This window comes from Mustela erminea, chromosome 5 (assembly GCF_009829155.1).
Source record: "Mustela erminea isolate mMusErm1 chromosome 5, mMusErm1.Pri, whole genome shotgun sequence".
NCBI lineage: Eukaryota > Metazoa > Chordata > Mammalia > Carnivora > Mustelidae > Mustela > Mustela erminea.
This window is the reverse complement of record NC_045618.1, coordinates 146,010,090-146,028,081: the sequence shown is the minus strand read 5'-3', so window position 1 is coordinate 146,028,081 and position 17,992 is coordinate 146,010,090. Positions and strand designations below refer to the sequence as shown.

At 66.9% G+C, this 17,992-nt stretch overlaps 1 protein-coding gene and 1 long non-coding RNA gene across 6 annotated transcripts; both read left to right on the top strand.

The window, feature by feature from the left end:
- Positions 1-56: 56 nt before the first annotated feature.
- LOC116589867 lies at positions 57-3,335 on the top strand. Of its 3 annotated transcripts, none has more exons than XM_032341615.1 (3): positions 57-493; positions 1,080-1,241; positions 2,508-3,335. In XM_032341615.1, the coding sequence occupies exons 1-3, from the start codon at positions 157-159 to the stop codon at positions 2,597-2,599; spliced, it is 591 nt and encodes a 196-aa protein (XP_032197506.1). In that variant the 5' UTR covers positions 57-156; the 3' UTR covers positions 2,600-3,335. The 3 variants fall into 3 exon arrangements, with proteins under 3 accessions (XP_032197506.1, XP_032197504.1, XP_032197503.1); XM_032341613.1 differs by having other exon boundaries at positions 1,080-1,748; XM_032341612.1 differs by having other exon boundaries at positions 1,080-3,335.
- Positions 3,336-10,213: 6,878 nt separating this feature from the next.
- On the top strand, positions 10,214-17,232 carry LOC116589884. 3 transcript variants are annotated; one of them, XR_004285426.1, is made up of 4 exons: positions 10,214-10,981; positions 11,222-12,152; positions 12,799-16,155; positions 17,194-17,232. It is a non-coding gene; the product is annotated as an uncharacterized LOC116589884 (long non-coding RNA). The 3 variants fall into 3 exon arrangements; XR_004285427.1 differs by lacking the exon at positions 17,194-17,232 and having other exon boundaries at positions 10,214-10,506; positions 12,799-13,088; XR_004285428.1 differs by lacking the exon at positions 17,194-17,232 and having other exon boundaries at positions 11,289-12,152; positions 12,799-13,088.
- The last annotated feature ends 760 nt before the right edge of the window (positions 17,233-17,992 follow it).

Sequence of the window (17,992 nt, the reverse complement as noted above, 5' to 3'; positions counted from 1 at the left end):
CAGGAATGACCCTCCCTTCCCCGCCCCCACACCCGCCCCACTGGCCCCAGTCCCTGTTTCCTTGGCACAGCGGAGAGGCTAGAGCACGAACCCTCCCAGGCCAGGCCTTCAGCGTCCTGGGTGTCTTCTCCAGCCAGGAGCCCCAGGGGTCCCTAGATGCAGGAGACAATCTCTCAGAGACAGCCCCACCTGACGCTGCCTAGGCCTCCCTGTGCACCCGCTCACTGCTCCAGGAGACTGACCAGCGGCCCCCTTGCAGGGGATGATCAGCCTCGACTATCGGCCTGCCCACGAAGGATGCTAGTTGTGTGGCCTGGGGCTGAGTTTCACAAGCTGGTCCAGCCCCTCCATGCGTGCGTCCTACACGTGCCTAGACCAGTGCCAGCGCGGCACACACTAGGGCCTCGCATGCAGGCACGTGATCTCACACGGCAGCAGAGGACGGACAGACGCGCACCCAGTGTCCACACGGAGAGAACACCGGTTGCCCACAGTAAGTGACCGCGCAGACGGGTGATCCAACTGGAAAGTGATCCCACCCTCCGGATGCAAGCCGCGGAGACCTGGTCCCCGCCAGGAGCCGTTCAGGAGAGACGGCCTCCGCCTGGCCCCGTCTGGGGCTGGTGAACGTTGCTGCCCGGGGCCCCAGCGGGAAGCGGGCACTTCCCGCTGTCAGGAGAACAGCGCGGGGAACCACCCTTCCTGGCAGGCCCCGGACCTGCATGGGAGGCAGAGGCCAGGCCCCTGGGCTTGCCGGCTGTGCGCCTGGGGACGGGCCCCTGCCCCTCTGCGGAGGGTCTGCACGGGGACAGGTGCGGCGGGGCTCCCAGGGGGCAAACGGGACCCGGCGGGCACCGTGGGAGCGCTCGGGAGCCCTCAGACACCGCCCGTGGGCGGCCTGGCCCCGCCTGCCGTCCTGCCCAGCCCACGGCCACCAGCCAGGCCCTGCGCCCAGACAGGGCGGGGTCAGATGCTCAGGAATGTGATCGGGGCTCCCCACCCCATGTGGGGGCGGGGCTGGCCTGCCGGGGCGGAACCACAGGCTCAGGAATGTGGTCTCGGCCCCTCCCACCCCACAGAGGGGCTCGGACAGAGCAGGAATTTGCATTTACGGAGCCTTTTCTGCCGCCCGCACCGCTGGCTGAAGAGCATGACGGTCTCCGGGGTCCAGGCTGCACCCAGTCGTTCGGGTGGCTGCAAAATGAGGGGCGCTTCAGCACCCCCCAAGTGTCCCACAGGAGGTCTGTCCATCCCCTGCACCAGGGGAGCTCCGGTGGGCAGGGGTCTTTGTAGAGGAAGATACTGGGGCTCTGACATGAGTGGCATGTTCCCCAATCTTCTTCAGCGCTCAGCTTTTTTAACCAATAAAGTGGGGTTCCCGCTGGGGCAGGATCACGCCTTCCCCCTCAGTGTTCTCCTGGGTCAGCTGAGCCGGGTGGGCTGCTCACCCGAGCTCACCCAGCCCACGCAGGACCTGGAGGGGGTACAGACACCCACCTGCCTTTCTGCCCACGCCCAGCCAGCCCCGAACAGCAGTACCAGCTCCTCCAACCAGGCACCCACATGCCCGGGCAGCGGTGCTGACTCACAAGAAGCCACCGCCCCTGGCAGGCGTCTGTCAAGCAGTGTGTTCCTGGGGAGGGGACAGGGGACAGGGTCAAAGCTGCCCCCCCCCCCCCGCTGCCCTCAGAGTCCAGTGGCTGCCACGCAGATGGAGAAACTTAGCCAGAGAGAGAGGGCCTCCTGAGGTGGGCATCGAGTACCAGGCTAGGTCCTGGGCATGGCTGCTGGGAGGCCACCGCATGGACCCCCGCCCCAGGTGTGGACAGCGTGGAGGGGTGGGGAGCCCAGACTAAGTGCCAGAGCTCGGCACCTTGGAGGAGCGGGTTTGGCCTTCTGTTCCTAGATCGCTGTGAGGGCTGGGGGACCCGGGGGGGGGCAGTGAGGGTGAGGGGGGCAGCAGCTAGGGACCGGGCACCCGGGAGAGGGCTGGCTGCTGTGGGGAGGCAGCTTCAGGACAGCCCTGCCAGCATCAGCACAGGGGCTGGGGTGCTTCTGGGCCCAGAGCCAGTGAGGGCGCGGGGGCGGGGTGCAGAGAGCGAGCTTGTCTTCCTTGGGGAAGGCGGGCACAACGGCAGGAGCGGGGCTCCGGAACTGGGAGGCAGGGGCTGCCATGCTGTATTTTTAGCTCCAAATTTTTCCACTGCCTGGCAACTCTTATATTGCGTTTCCTGCAGCAAATTCCCTAGAGCTCGGGGGCAGCCGGGGCCGGCGGCGGGCTTGGGGGAAGCCCCTGGAGCGGGTTCCTCCCCGGATCCCCCCCCCCATCACCTTGGTTCCTTTTGAGCCTCTAGGGCACGCAGCCCCTTCCCCACCAGGATGTGAGCCCTCAGAGGACTTGCGTGGTTCACCCACCACGGGGTCACCCCAGGCCGGGGGCCCGGGCACAGCGGGCCTTGGGGAAGGAGGAGCAGCTGAGCGCCAACCCGCCGCCCACCCATCCACAGGTGCAGAGTGCAGAGGGCCCTGGCCACGTGTTGGTGTCCTCACCAGCCCCTGGACCACCTCACGGGCCGGGACCGGCAGCCAGCAGTCCTAGGACGGAGCATGGGGCCTGTGGCTCCCAAGCCCTCACCTGACCGCCTCGCCCCCGTGTGTGAGGAGGCCTGCCGGGCCACTGTCCACCCAGCAACAAGACAAGAGGGGCTGCTGGGGGGGCGGATGGGCACCAAGACCTTCACGGCGCTGCTGAATTAAAAACGGAGACGGGAAGTAGGACATCAAGTCGTACTGTGCAGGATTTCTGCCATCCAGCAAGTCCCACCAGACACACTCCTGAAACCTAACACAAGTTGCATCTGGGGTGACTGTGGTCATTTTCATAATTAGAAAGAGGAAGAGCACAGAGAGAGAAAAGACCTACAGTCTCTGAAGGGCAGTGGGCTCAGCGCAGGTCACCAGGGAGGCAGGGCGGAGCTCTGCTGGTCTCCTCTGCGAGGTACAGCTACGCAGGGAGGAGGACCGAGGGTGCAGGGCTGGGCGGGCTGGCGCGGAGAGCCCGGCGACCCTGCCGGTCAGGGAGGCCAGGCCTGGACGTGGGCCACTGGGGGGCAGGTGGGACGGCCAGCGGACACACGGTGCCCAGGCCGGGCCTGTTTGTGCCCTCCCTGGGTCCTGGCCTCCGGGGCTAGGACTGGAAGTGGTTGGAAGCACAGAAAGCTGCAGAGAGGGCTGCCCTGGGGTTGAGGATGAATTTGGGCAAACAGGAAACGCCGGCTAGAAAGTAGCGGGGGGCCCTGGGCCTGCCGTTGCCCTTGGCCCCTGGGAGGAGGGTGCTGGCGGCGCAGCCCTGGGCTGGGGCGCTGTGCGTCTGCATTTCTGAGAAAGGGCTGGGGGTGGTCTGGGAGTCCCGCCTCCCCCAGGGATGGCTCCGGCGCAGGGGAGGACAGGAAGGGCGGAGGCACCCATGCTAGGAAGCCCAGCTTTCGCTTCCACCTGTGCGGAGGGCTCGCGGGGACAGGGTGGGCCCCGGCCTTCCGCTGTGCCCGAGCCTCCATCTCCCTGGCTGCACGAAGAGCAGGGCCAGGGGCCTCCCTGGAGGGCCTGCCCGCCTCTGACATGCTCAGGGCTCGGGTCTAGAGTCTGGCGCCCCAAGGCGGCCACTGGAGAGCGGCACGGTGTGGCCAAGGACCACAGAGGCCACTGTTGCCACCTTCTGTGGCTGAGCCAGTTCTGTCAGTGACTCCTTGAGGGCAGTGATGGGTACAGACTTGTGGCTGGGTGTGAGGGAGCGCAAGGAGCTGGCTGGCCTCAGGTGGCAGGGCGGCACTTGAATCTGGGGCCTCTCTATGGCAGGCCCAGCCCCCGACCACACCTTCCACCTGCAGGGCCTCCCGGGGCCCCACGAGGACCTCAGGCTGGCCACCAGAATCCCTCCTTTCTGGCTTCTGCCCCCCAAGTTCAGAGGCAGGCAGCTCAGAGATGCCTCCTCCAGGAGGTCCCTGTCCCTCCCTGTGTCCCTGCTGCCCTCAGGAAAGGCCTCACCCAGTCTGGGAGGACCCTCGGTGCCTCAGGCTTTGGGCCCTGACGTGTGTGCTCGCAGGCCTCAGGCTGTAGAGGAGGGGCTGAAGACTGGCAGTCCCAGCCCAGGCCGCCCGGGCCGCCCAGGAGCAGGGAAAACAAAGCCCTGGATTGAGGGTGGGGGAGGGGCCGCTGGCACTGCCAGGGCCCTGGCTAGGGCCCCGGGGGCAGAGGATGGCTCAGCTTCTGGGTGAAATCAGGCTCTGCTGCGGCCTGGCTGTGTCCCTGGAACAACCACAGGATTTGCCATGGCCCTGGGTCCAGTCCTCAAACGGGGCCGAGCACATCAGTGCCAGCCCTGGAGCCTGCCGGTAGACCCACGGGACGCCCTCTCTAAACCAGGCTCTGGAAGTGCCCAAGTGCCCACCCTTCCACGGCACCCACCGCCACCGCCTCCTCCTCAGCCAGGCTGCCAGGGGCCAACATGGAGCTGGACGCTGCCCCACTCGGTCCCTGGGTCGCCCCGGCTCGGCAGGTGAGCAAGACGCTGGGCGGCCAGCACCAGATGCCGCGAGGCATTCCTTGCCAGCTGCCGAGGGCCGGGCCCGTGGAGGACTCGGTTTTCCCATCCTCAAGTGGCCAGGATGTTCTCCGGGAATGCTGGGTTGGCAGAGCCTCGCCCCCCCGCCGGCCACTGGGCCTGCCTGGCCTGCACGGTCCCTCCTGGGCTGTGCCCTACCTCCACAGCAGCCCTGAAGCCCCAAGCAGGGCCGTGTGTGCCTCCAGAAGAGCAGGCTCCCCTCTGGGCCTGTGGTGCTCCTATTCTCCGACTCTCATGTCTCCGTATGTGGGAAGGTGGGGACAGGGGAGGGGGACAGGGAGTGCCCAGTCTCATCTCTGGGCGGCCAAAGAGCAGACGTCGGCCCTCCTGCCCTTGCATGCCCAGCTGCACTGGGGAGCAGAAATGGGGACCCGTGCATGGGGACACGGACGGCGGGGCAAGCAGGCTGCACACTGAGGCCACACCCGGAGCCCGAGAGGGCCCGGGCGCAGGCACAGACGGGGAGACAGAGGCCCTCTGACACAGCTGGCCAGGGCCCACGCTGGCACCCACGCTCATGTCCGTACGCACTCAGCAAGGCCAAGACTGAGCTCAGGAACAGAGAAACCCCCGCCCCACGGGCTGTGTGTGTGAGAGAGAGTGTGCTGTGCGTGTAGGCCCACGCTGGCTGGGCACCACGGGCGCTGGGCGCGGGGCAGGGAAGCCGTCACCCAGGCCCCTGCGTGTGTTTCTGGAGCTGGCCTGCTCCCTGACCCACTGCACCCTGGGTTAGCCTCGAGGCGAGGCTTGGAGGTTAGGCCTCAGCGGCCCCATCTGCTAAATGGGAGGTACCATCCGCCTCCACCCCCCCAAGTGTGTCTCCTGACTGGTCTCCCAGCCACGGAAGGCTGCACCTGATGACCCTCGGTGGCCGTGGCCATGCGTGCCTGCTCGGTGGGCCTCGGCCTTCCGGGGGGTGGGGGGTTGGCCTAGGCCGTCCAACTTCCAGCTCCTTCTCCCCCGCTTGGGCCCAGCTTGCAGGGAGGGGGTTCTCGTGAGGTAGCTGCAGCCCACGGGTGGGGGGGGGCCCTGACCAGGGAAAACTCTGCAGGGATGAGGTGGGGCTGGGTGGGAAGGTAGCCCTGGGGGGGCGGGGGCGGGCAGAAGACAGCATTCTGTCCTCAGGGAGCCCCGGGGGAGGGCCTCTGTGTGGTCTAGCCATCCGGGCATCTGTGACCAAGCCCCCATGGCCGGAAGGGCCCACTGGCTCCCGGGGTCCGGCTCAGCAGGCCTGCGGCTGCTGCCCATCCCTCTGAGCTGCTCTGGAGTCCTACAGGGGGGCGCCCCAGAGCCTGCCCCTCCCCTGTAGGGAGGCGCAGGGCTGCTACTTGGCCGGGACAGAGCTCTCCTAGTCCCAGAGCGGTGGTGCGGGGACCTGAGGGTCCAGCCTTGGCCTCCATGTACCCCCATGGCCCAGCCGTTCTCACCTTGACCCCGGGGCAGCACGCCCTCTATGCTGCACTCTGGTCCACTGGAGCAGTGAGGTGAGCATAGATGCTGATGCACACAGTAGGGGCTTTATAAATGCGTCCCGCCGCAATGGCAGGACTCTACAACCCAGCAGCCTCAGGCCTCGGTTTCCTGTCCTGTGAAACGGACGATCATCCCAGGACCCGTGCCTCACTGGGTAGATGCGAGGGTCGGAGGCCATGCGGTGGGAACGTGGCTGGCTGGCTCACTCCTTCCTTCTGTCATTCGCTCGTTTTCCGCCCAGACCCTGCTCAGGACCCGAGGGCATGCGGCCGTGCGCAGGCTGGCCCCTAGGCCCGCTCTCAGGAGGCTGCAGTGCACCCGGCAGAGGGGGCCCCCGGAAGACCCCCACCCAGTCAGTCCCTTCCTTAATCACACCTTGGGAAGGTGCAGGCCCACCCTTGCCCCTCTCTCCCTGCCTGGCAGGGGAGGAGGCTGGCGGTCACCGAGAAAGGGCTTCCCTTCATCTCGGAGTGCTCTCTCCACCCGGCAGATGGGGCAGCCGTGCAACCAGTCCCCACTCCTGCTCAGGACCAGCTGGGGCGCGAAAGACCCTCCTCACCAGGGGGTGGCTGGCAGGCGCCACAGGGTCAGACCCTGCTGTCACCCTGAGTGATGGGGAGCTCACCGCCTCACACGCACTCCTTCCTAACGGATTGAAACCAGCCTCCTTGTCTTGGACGTCCAGGGTCTCCCAGGCATGGCGCTGTCTGGGAACAGCCCTGAAGAGACTGGCTCCTGCCTGGGCTCAGCCTCAACCTCCCATAGACCCGCTTCTGTCCGCTGTCTTGAAATGGAGGTGCACATGCCTTTCCCAATCCACTGTGTCCACTGGGCCTTGAACCATGCAACTATGAGACACCAACTGTGTACAAGACCAGTGCGGGAAGGAGCCGGGCAGCTGATTCAGGCCACAGCCCCCAGACTATGGGGGGACTCTGTCTTCTGGTTCCTCCTCGGGGTGCCCTGGAGATCACCCCCTGCCCTGGTCTGGAGCCAGGGCGACGGCATCGTGCCCTGCACCGGCCAGCCGCTGCCTTCTGTCCCTCCCCAGCCCTGGGGCACCTGCTACCTTCTGCAGCCTGGAAAGCCACTGCACTCTGATGAGGCGAACAAAGTGTCTGTGAGGTCAGGAGCTCCCGGGTCCCGGCACGTGAGGCGTGGAGAGGAGCTCCGACACCGTCAGCTCCTCCACGAAGTGAGCGCCTCACCTGAGAGCTACACTCTGCTGGAAACCAGGGCAACCCTGACAGACAGGCTGCCTGGGTGGGTCCCAGGAGGGCAGCCCCACCTGATCACTGCGGCCCTCTACGCAGCAGGGCCCCTCGGCCCGCAGACGTGACGAGCTGTCCACCAGCCCCGAGCTCCTCGGGGGAGACAGAAGGTGGGCCCCGGGCAGGGGTCAGCTGGGGGCTAATGCCCAACTTGGCTTTTTAAGTCACGAGTGGATGCTGCCCTGGTGAGGGAGTGGGGGTGGGGAGTGAAAGGCCGGGACCCCAGATCCTTGACACCCCCTCCCCGAAGGCTCCCTGTCCTGGACGGCGCTGTGAAGGGGTCTGGGGTCTCTTCCTCCCCACCGAGAGCGACAGGGAGGAAGTCCACACCTGAACCATTGTCCCCTTCCTTCAGGGTGCGGATGGGGACACTGAGGCCTAAGCAGGCGAGTGTCCTGCCCAGGTCCGACTGCGGAGGGAGCAGGAGGTGGGGCTGGAGGGAAGGGGAGTTCCCAACCCCAGCTCCCCCTGAGGCTATGCATGACCCAGGCAGGGTCACAGCCATGCCTGCGCACACGACTGGCTAGGCCAGGGCAGGAGCTGCTGTGGTCACCGCAGGAGTCTGGCCGCCCTGCAGGGGGGGTTTGGGGGGTGGAGGGGGTGGGGGCAGCCCCTAGGTTACCAAAACTCAGGAGGCCAGGCACTCAGACCCACCTGCCCCCCCCCCCCCCCGCAGGAGCAGCTGGAGGCGGACGGGGGCGCGGCGGGTAACCCCAGTTCCTTCCTGAGGCCGTGCTCATTCCTCACTTCCGTCCTTGGGAAGGGGTTCAGGGGTGGGGTTGGAGGAGCACAGAGCCAGCCTCCCAGCCCCAGCCAGGAGGAACCCCGAGCGGACGGGGGCTCGTGCCCCAAGGCTGCCTGTGGCGGTGCCAGGGCCCCGGTGCGCCCACCTGCGCCCAGGCAGCTACAGGCAGCAGCGCCGGCGGGACCGAGGCCCACGCGCAGCTCGCCGGGCTCCCCCGGCTGCCGACCCGAAGTTGAAGTTTTTTTCCCAACTGTGGCTGATTCATGGTCAGGACGTGGCCGCCGCGGGGACGGGAAATTCTGGCGGCAGCGGGCGGGGCGTGGGCGGGCTGACCCTGGGCCCACCACCGCGGCCGGGGCGTGCGGGCGGCGTCCCCGCGAGGGGGTCGGCCGTCCGGGATGGGCTGCGCCCTGGGGCCGGGGCCTCCGGGGGCGCCACGCGGGAGCCGCGAGCCGGGAGCCGGGAGCCGGCCCGCCCCGTGCGGCGCTGCCCCAACCCCCCTCCCCGGCCCAGGAGCCCCCGCGCTCGGACTCAGTTTCCCCTGCGGCTCCCGGGGCGGGGGCAGAGGTGTGCACTTACCGGGCGGGGGCGCGGGGGCGCTCGCTCGGGTCGGGCAGGGCCGCGGGCTCCGCAGGGCTCGGGCCGGGCTGGGCGCGGGCTGGGCGCGGGCTGGGCTCCCCCGGCGCGGGGCGCGCGGAAGAGGAGGTGCCGCCCCGCCCCGCCCCCGGCGGCCACGTGGGGAGCGGGCCCCGCCCGGGGCGGAGTCGGGGAGGGGTCGGCGGGAGGCTCCCCGCGCCCGCCGGTGTCCCCGCGCCCGCGCCGCGCGGAGGCCGCCCCTTCCGCACCTGCCGGCCTCGCTCCTGGCGGGCGCGGCGGCGGCGGGGGCGGGAGACGCGGATCCGGGGCCCGGGAAAGTCCCCCCACCTCGGACCTCGCGGTGGGCCGCCTCCCTGGTGTCGCCTGCGCCGGGCCTTCTCGCCCCCGACCCCTCCTCCGGTCCTGCCCCCGCGGGCAGCCGTCGGACCCGCTCAGCCGCGGGGCTCAGCGGCAGAGTCCGAGTCGGGCTGTCGCTCGGCTGCCGCGCCCCTGCCTGGGACCCCTGCGCTGGCCCCTGGATCCCCGGCTGAGGGTCCCTCGCGCGGGCGTTCTGCGGTGGACAGAGCCCCCACCAGCCGCGCCAGCCCCTGCGGGCCTCGCAGCAGCCCCGTCGGAGTCCGCTGGGGGTGGGGGTCTGGGGCAGGCTGGAGGAGCTGGGCCCTGCGGGCAACGGCCGAGGAAGCCGCCCCTGCTCCCCGCTTGCGGGAGTGCTGGGGCCGTGTTCTCTGCCACCCCCTCCTTGTTGCCCTGTCTCATCAATCCTGCGGCACTGGGGGGCCTGATCCATGACCCCCACATTCCCTGGAGTGCGGGGGGACCTGCCCCTTGCACGCTCAGAAATCCTGGCTGACCGGCTTGGGAGAGGCGGCCCCCAGCTCTGGAAGTCCCTTGGGGTACGTAACCCTGAGGCGGAGCTCACAGGGAGCGGAAGGCCCCAGGCCTGAGGGCCCAGGGGACCCTGGGTGAGCGAGGGGCAGGTGAGGCAGGAGGTCCTCTGTCCAGCCCGTCTGCTGACAGAGACACAGCCCCTGCCCCCAGGGCCCCCCTCCAGCGCTCAGGGTGCGAGTCAGGCCTGGACACGACTTAACCGCCAAGCCTCTGCTCCCCACCTGCAAAGGAGAATGACTCGAGCCTCCAAGGCCTGTAATTAGGCGAGATGAGAACATGGGACAGAGCATCCCTGTCCCCAGGCTCGTCTGACCTTTCTGGAGCCCTGCAGAATTCAAAGCCTGGGGAGGCGGGCCGGGTGGGTGGGACTGGCCACGGAAGGGCAGAGGGCAGAGGGCATTCCCCACCTTGCCCCAGCTTCTGCCCCAGGACCCACGGTGCGCCTCTGTCCGGTGGGGAGAAGGCCCGTCGATGCAGACTCCCAGGGGCGTCGCTAGCCTCTGCCCAGCCCCAGGAAATCTCAGGCCAGCCCCAGCACAGGAGTGGCTTCTGGCCACGGGCCAGTGCCGGATGAGGGCCCTGAGTCCCCAGGAGAGCCAGCCAAGAAAGGTGCTTGCTGACTCTTGGACACTCTCCAACCTGGAGACGCAGGCACATGAGGGCCACTCCTGGATGGGGACTCAGCGATTCTTGGAATGCGCCGAGTCCTTGATCAGCGTGAGTGCCTCTGCCTGGAAGGCTGGCCAGCTGCCCCTATCCTGCTCCCTGCCCCTCTGCTTGACCCTCTGAGCTTTGGGGCCTCCTCCTGGAAGCCTTCCTGCCCTCCCCAGAGCTGGGTTTTGGGCCTCTCCTCGCTCTCCTGGATCCCTGGATCCCAGAGCCTAGATGCCCAGCGTCGGCATGACCTGGAGGTGGGGCAGGAGACACGGGCCAGCTGACTCACTGCCGTCCTGAGCTGGCGCCTGGCTGCCTCCGGCTGTGGTCAGTGGGTATATTTGTTGGCTTAATGGATCGAACTAGGCAGTGGAAGAAAGGGTGACCTTCTAGCCCTGGGCCTGGGCTGGGGAGGATGGCCGAGCCGGAAGCTCAGCGTTGAGCAGGGTTTCTGTGCCTCGCACCCCTGCTCTCACCCCCGGGCGGCGGAGTGGGCAGAATCCAGAGCCTCACCCAGAGACTGGAGTGGACGCCTGGCATGGCTGGGGTCTGCATCCCAGCCAGCTGGCCAGTCCTCCTGCGGCCCGCTCAGCAGGGAGACCCCCTGCCTCGATGGAGAGGAGGGGGCTGCTGGGGGCCAGCCGGCACCACTGGTGTGGCCTTCTGCCCAGGGCTTTCTCTCTGGTGCGCCCTGGCCCCCAAGGACTGAGTCAGTTCACAGCAGGCCAACAGGTAACTGGCTGGAGCCGGCTGAAGACAGCGGGGAGGGGGAGTGTGTGTGTGGGGCTGTGTCCATGGGGTGGGTGGCCGAGGTCAGGGGCCTTGAAGGCTGTGGGGTACAGACGCTGGCCTGAGAGTGGCTTTCCCTCAGCCCTGGGCTCTGACCCACCGTGCCTCGGCTTGGTAGGGCTCGTCCTGCCTTACCCGCAGAGACATATAAAGACGCCCTCAACCCCGGTCCATTTCTTCCAGTGACTCTGCACCCCAGGCACACCCCCATCCAGACCTTGTTCTGACCTGATTTCCTGTCCCACCCCAGAGACTTCCTGTAGCCAGGACAGCACACTCGGCCCATCTGATGACGGACATTATTTCTGGAAGCTACGTCCACCTGTCAGGTCCCTTCCTGGGACCTGGGTCTCTTTTCGGAGCTGCAGGTGCATCTGTGCCTACCCCCAGCTCTGGGTAACTTGATGCCTGAGGACATGGAACATGCTGGAGCTTCCACATGTGGCCAGCCGCCTCTGACCCACTGGCCAGAGTCCATGTGTCACCGGCACCTGACTCTGGGGGAGCACGCGCCCCCCCATGCTCTGGCAGAGCAAGGGTGCCCTGCTCCCCGCCCGGGCTGGCACAGAGCAAGCCCCCGCCTCTTGTCAGGAAGCAGAGCTCAGAGACTGGATGGGCAGACCTTGAGTGAGCTCTGCTGGGAGCAGGAAGGCAGGCGTGGGCGTCTCTCAGAGAGCAGTCTCCTTGCCTGACGCGTGATGCGGAGGTGAAAACCAGGACAGTCCCGAGAGCGGTGGGTGGGCCCCTGTGAGCCCAGGGGGACCCTCTGGGGCCCCCAGAGACCCTGGGCAGCAGCCTGGACTGCAGTTTCACTTCCCCGGACAGGCACCCAGAGTGATCTTTATTGCTTTCATTTTGAAACCTTTTTCCTTCTGTTTCCTTTCTGGGATGGCCTGAGATGACCTCGGACACTGCTACACAATGGAGTTAGCAAAAGCATGCCTGGCCACCGACCCACTCAGCCACGGTCCACCCACCCACCCAGCCCTCCAGCCACACACCTGTCCGTCTGTCGTCGGTCCAACCGCCTCCCTACCCACCGGCCCGCCCGCCGGTGCCCCCACTCACACACCCAGCGGTCTGTCCACACACCTGCTTCAGCTAGTTCTACCTGGTAAGTAAGAGCCAGGGTACCCAGCCTTTGCCCAGAGCAGCCACGGCACCCCGGGCAGCCACTCCTGCTCCGTCCTTGTCCATAAGGACGCCGTACCTCCGGTCCCTTCCGAGGCGGCTCCTCCCCGTGTCCCTGTCTCTCCCTCAGTGCCGTGACCCCGTGGCCCCAGTACCTGCTCACGGTGGCCTCTCAGGGTTCCCCGACGGTCCTCTGTGTCCCCAGCTCACACTGCAGGGAGCCCCCGAGGGTCTGGCTGCTGGTGCTGGCTTCCGGGAGGCTGAGGTCCGTAGGGCCCGCCCCGCTCGGGAATTGCGGTCCAGGAAGTGGGATCAGACGGTCCTCGTGGGGGGGGGCAGTGGCCAGGAGTGGCCTCTCCGTCCTTCACGTGAACACCCACACGCATGCACAGGACAGTCTCATGGCTGGCGAACGTGCCTGCCGGTGAACACACGTTTATGACCCTAAGGCCACGGCCGCTGGGGAGCATGTGCCTGGCCGCAAACACTCTGAGTCCCCGACTAGCAGGTCCCCAGCTGACGTCGGGGAAGGGACGGCCTGCCTCCTGGTTTCATTCCGCACTGTGAGCAAGGGTCCGTCTCGGCCTGTCCAGGGACGTGTTTTCCGCATTTTTGTCCTTCCTTTGGAGATTTGCTGTGGGAGTGGCTGGGACGTGCCTCCCGGGAGCAGACCTGTGTCAGGAGACTCCCTCCAGGGCCCGGTTGCAGAGCGGCTGGCCGGGGCTCGGCGCGAGCGAGTCAGTGCGGCCGGATCCTTGAACAACACGGGCTTGAACTGGCGGGTCCGCGTAGACGCCGGGTGTCTCCCAGTGAATGTGGTCCGGTGCTGTGAACGTATTCTCCCTAAGATTTTCTTGGTTACACGTTCTTTTCTCTGACTTTTTCTATGGCGAAAATACAGCGTGTAACACAGCGCGCACAATGTGTGTTAACTGATGGCTTGTGTTTTGGGGGGTCAAGTTCTGGGGGAGTTAAAAGTGACGTGTTTTTCGACTGTGCGGGGGGGCAGGTCAGCATTGGTGTCAGAGTCAGCTCTACGTGGAATACGGCGTCTCTAACCAGAAACACGCATGGCACCATGTCGTGTGTTGACGAGCTGGTAACATGCGGGCCAGATGCAGGCCGACCTTGACCCTGGGTCCCCTGGAGGCGAATTCGTGGTTTATGGTGACCAGAGACCACCACGGCCATGCCCTCGGGCTGCCGAGACTGTGGCCACCCCACTGCTGGGGGCAGCACAGGGGCACCTGCTCTCCGCTGTCCTCTGCACCCGCAGGCCGAGGTGCTGAGCTGCACGGAGGCTGGGACAGGCTGCCCCGGGGCTCCCCTGCCTTCCTCGGGGGCCACAGCTGGCCAGGGAAGGTCTAGACACACAAGCAGGATGGGCAGCCCTGGTCCCGGGAACTGGGGGGAGGGAGTAATTGGGGGCACACCAGATGGAGTCCCCGCGGGGAATCTTTAGGGCTTTGAGGGTGAGGAGGCCTCTGGCCCCAAGACCGGGGTGTGCAGCAGGCAGGACCTTTCCCACTTGGCCTGCCCTTGGCCTTGAAGCTGCAGATTCAAGGGTGGGTCTTTTCTGTCTAGAGAGGCAGGGCTGGGAGCAAGGGAGGAGGGAGAGGTCTCAGGGAGGCGTGGAGGGCGGGGAGAGGGCGTCTCGGCCGCTGTGTTGGGCTCTCCCTGGTGTTCTTAGAGAGATGGGGACCAAGTCTGGAGTTCCTTGCCAGTGGTTTTTGGCTCCTGAACTGTGTTTCTTAGAGACACGGTGCCAAGCCTGGGCCTCGTAGGTCTTAAAGGTTTTATTTTAGGGAAGGAGGCTGCCACACAGTGTTTATGAGTGGGATCGCGGCCGGCGCCTGCCTCCCTCTGACCCGCCCCTTGGCCTTCAGCCCTGCTCTGGGCGCCCCCAGCCCCGTAGCCACCTGTCGTCCCAGAACAACCCGAGTTCAGATCCGGGCTCCGTGCTCTTCCCGCCATCCCTGAGTGAGGCACTGGGCCTCCTCACCTTTGTGGAAAAGAACCCCCTTGCCCCTAAGCTGTCCTATGGATGGACTTGACAGATTCAGTCCAAGGTGTGGGAAGGGGCTCCTTGGGCCCCCGCTGGCCTGCTCCACTCCCAAAGCCTCCATGCCCCCAGGTCGCTGCTCCCAGCCCCGGCCCCTGCCCCAGCCCCTGCCCCAGCCCCCTGTACCTTCCTGAGCGCCCAGCAGGGCCCAGCATGTACCCGGTACAGCAGGCGGAGGTTTAACGGCTAAAAATAACCCAAAAGCTCAAACGGCAATGTGGCCCTCCTGCAGACCCCGGCCTTGCCAGTTTCTAGGGTGCTGGCTCTGCAGGGGTGGCCCCCACCCCGGGCTGCCCTGGTGCCCCTCCCTCCCAGCTCCCTCTGGCCCTTCGTGGGCTGCCCCCGCTCTGCCTCTCCCCACACGCCCGTCCCAGGGAGGGTCACTGTCCTTCCTGCTCTCCCGCTGAACTTGGACTCAGGCTTGTGTGTGATTAATCTGTGGTTTCCAGACCAGGTGTGGCCGAGGGGGTTCGGTGGGGGGGGTCTGGGTGGGCTTGCCCTGTCCTAGCTCTGCAGGGGTGCCTCGCGCGGGCTGTCCCGGTGATGTGGTGTGGACTCCGGGCTCTCCTGGCTCAGTGTGCCTCCCTCTCCAGGAAGTCCTTTTGGGTCTCCTCAGGCGGCACCCCGTTTCCTTTAATCTGCCCATTCCTTACTGCTTTGGCCATGTTTTTTTAAAATCAGTTGGAAATCTAACTCTGACTGGATGGGCCGAGCGCTGGCAGAGGTCGGCCCCTGGCAGGTGGTCTCCGGGTGCACAGCCGTGCCCTCTGCCAAGTCGGGGCAGCCGGCTGTTGGGGGAGCACCTGCCCGAGCCCTTCTGTAGCTGGTCCTTCCAGACGTGTCCCCAGCCCACCCCGGCCCAGCCGGGAGCAGCCAACACCACATCGAGTCCACGGAGACGAGGGACGCGCGGCACCAGACTCCCTGCCCGTGGCTGTCACGAGGATGTCCTTTGTCTTTTTCCCATTTTAAATCATCGTTCACTTACTGAGCACAGATGACTTCATGAGGTCCTGACTCAAAGCCTGCGCAGGGGGGCCGGGGGGTCCTTCCTACTTTAGCTTCGCGGGCGCCCGTCACACCCTCCCTGCCGGCAGCTGGAGCCTTTTCTTTGTGCATTCCGGGTTCTGGATGGCCGGCGTGGGCCCTGCCCAGCCCCCATGTTTGCTCTCCGGGCACAGGGCCTGGCTGGGACGCCTGCCAGGGGATGTTTGCTGAGTGAGTGCGTCAGCCTGTAGCTCCATTTCCACAGGGTGGGGGGCCCGTGGGTCGGCTGCTGTCTGAGGGAACCCCGAAGGCTGTGCCTCCGTCCTCCAGCCCGGAACCCTCCCCTCCCCATGTGCAGTCTCTCCTCTGCGGGTTCCCCGTGGTCCAGACCCATCTTCCGCGTGCTGGGCCCTGTGAGGGTTAGGCCCCCGCAGGAGAGCGTCTCTGGGCTCCCGGGCTGATTCAGTGCTGGTTGGGGGACCCTGCTGACCCCAGCTAGCAGAGCCTGGACTCTGTCCTCCCCCCTTGTACTGGCTAAGAGGTGGCCAAGTCCTTCTCCCAAAGCTGCTCAGGCCTGAATTGTCCCCCGCCTCCCTGGAGTGGCCCCTGGTTGGAGGAAGGGCGGGGCGAGTAGGGGGAGGGGCAGGCGGGTTTGGGAGTGGGGGTTGCGGAGGTCTGGGTGGGGCAGCATTGCCTTCTGACGCCACCGGCATGACGGCATGACCCCATGCAGAGGAGTGTAGCCCACAGGCCGCATTCCAGAAGTCGGCCTGCCCTAGGGCCCTGTGGACGGCGGGCAGTGGCCCCCTGGTACAGCCCGGGAGCACCGGGCCCAGATGCAGGCTCTGCGCGCATACGCTGCCAGGTCCTGGTCAGGAACCCTGGCCGCTTGGGGCCCCAGGAGAGACCAGCCCAGGGCTGCGGGAGGGCCACCGGCGTGAGTGGTGTGAAGTCCTCTGAGCGCCGCCCTCTACTGTGAAAGGGGGTGTGTTGTGGAGGCCGGGGTAGGAGAGGAGGGCGGGGGAAGCAGCCCTCTGGTGACCTGGTGGGGACCAGCTGGCCACTGTAGACGGAGGGCTGAGGGGCTGGGGCTGGGGGAGTCCCGGAAGGCTCTTCTGGACAAGCCAAGGAGCAGGGCAAGGAGGCTGGGGAAGGGGCAGGGATGGGGGCGACCTGCCTTGTGGGGAAAGATCCCCGGGGTTGGGGTGCAGGGAGGCAGCGCCAAGCTGGCCGCAGCTGGTGTGGCCTGAGCTGAGGGTGTGAGTGTGCACGTGTGTGAGGGCAGGTCAGAGGTCAGCTTCTGGTTCTTGCCGTGGGGAGGTGGGGCCGTCACCCCACGGTCTGTCAGGAAGGCCCAGGAGACAGGGGCTTGCTTGTGCCTCTGGTCCCTCGTGGGCAGCTCAGCCAGGGCCTGGCCTTGTGGTTGGCCCCAGCGTGGGGACGTGGGTCCGTGTGTGCCGTGGGAAGCCCAGTGCGCAGTGTGGGGAGGAGCCCAGGCCCCGCCCGGGAAGGGTGCTCGGAGCAGCGGGGCGTCCGGTACGGGCTCGGTCCCGTCCGTGGTCTCGGGGCCCTGCCTGGCCCGTGTCGCCCTCTGCCCACAGATGGACACCCGGCATCTAAGGCGCTAAGAGCTTGCTCGAGGCCACAGAGAAGGCAGGTGCCATGGCCCAGCTCGAAGCTCACACCTGCGTCCCCACCCTGCCGTTGGCCCCCAGCCCCCCCCAGCACGACTCCCACCCTCCCTCCCGTCGACCTGGTAGGCAGGTGAGGGGTCTCGGTTGTTCCTGACTTAGGGAAACTGAAGCCCCAAATGGGGGGGCAGCACACCGGGAGGAAACCTAGGAGGGCCCGGAGCCTGCTCAGCTCTCAGGGGACCTTCCGCCGGAGCCAAGGACCTACTCGACGTCCTGGGCCCGAAGGTGGAGGCCCCTGGTCTGAGTCCCGGCTGCCGACCCAGGCCCAGTTGCTCCCACAGAAGGAAGTGCCCGCTGCGGCCTGGGATTTCGGGACCAGGGGAGCTCTCCCACGGGGCAGCGAACAGAGACGCTAACGCAGGCTCCTCATTTCCACACCCGGGTGAGTGTGGGTCCATGTGCACCCTTGTCCGGGGGCGGGTCCGCATCACGGCCTGGCAGGATGCGGAGAGGAAGCGACGTTGGGGTGACGGGGAGAAGGCATGCCCAGCGGTCCTGGGGCTTCCGCAGGGGGAGAGCTGCCCCTGAGCTCTGAGCGAGGAATGGGTTCTGAGTTGAGGGGTCTGGGGCTTGTGTCCCCAGGGGCCATCCTGGGGCAGGTCTGCCGTGCTGGGCTCCAGCTGGCGTTTCCCTTGGAGGAAGCTGGTCTGTCTGGTTCCTGCCGCATTCCACACTGACCTCTGCTCCTCCTGCTCCTGGAAACTTCTCTGCTTCTTCTCCCTCCTAGCCCTCCCCTCCCCTGGCGCTCTGCTCTCTCCCGAGTCCCTGAGAACCAGGGCCGCCCGCCCCGCCCCTCCCCTGCGCTCCTCCCCACATCTCCCCACCCTGGGACCCCGGGGGAGCCCAGAACACGCGGTCCTCCTGCCGCCCAGGGGTGCTGACGTCAGTGGGGCGGTGGGAAGCGACAGGCTTCGCAGCTGGGGCTGTATGGGGTCAGCCCAGGTTGGGGGACGGGCAGCCCTTCCCCACCCAGGCCTGGGGAGCGGGTGGGGGGGGCGGAGATCCTGCAGACCCTCTGCCCAGCGTCTTCCCAGGAGGAGTGGCCTGGTGGGGGGCCCGAGGCTCCGGGGCGGGGGAGGG

Coding starts and splice junctions, on each gene's coding strand:
- LOC116589867 (XM_032341613.1), top strand. CDS start 157: ATGCAGGAGACAATCTCTCAGAGACAGCCCCACCTGACGCTGCCTAGG. Junction 494..1,079: donor GAGAACACCGGTTGCCCACA/GTAAGTGACCGC, acceptor CCCACCCCACAG/AGGGGCTCGGACAGAGCAGG.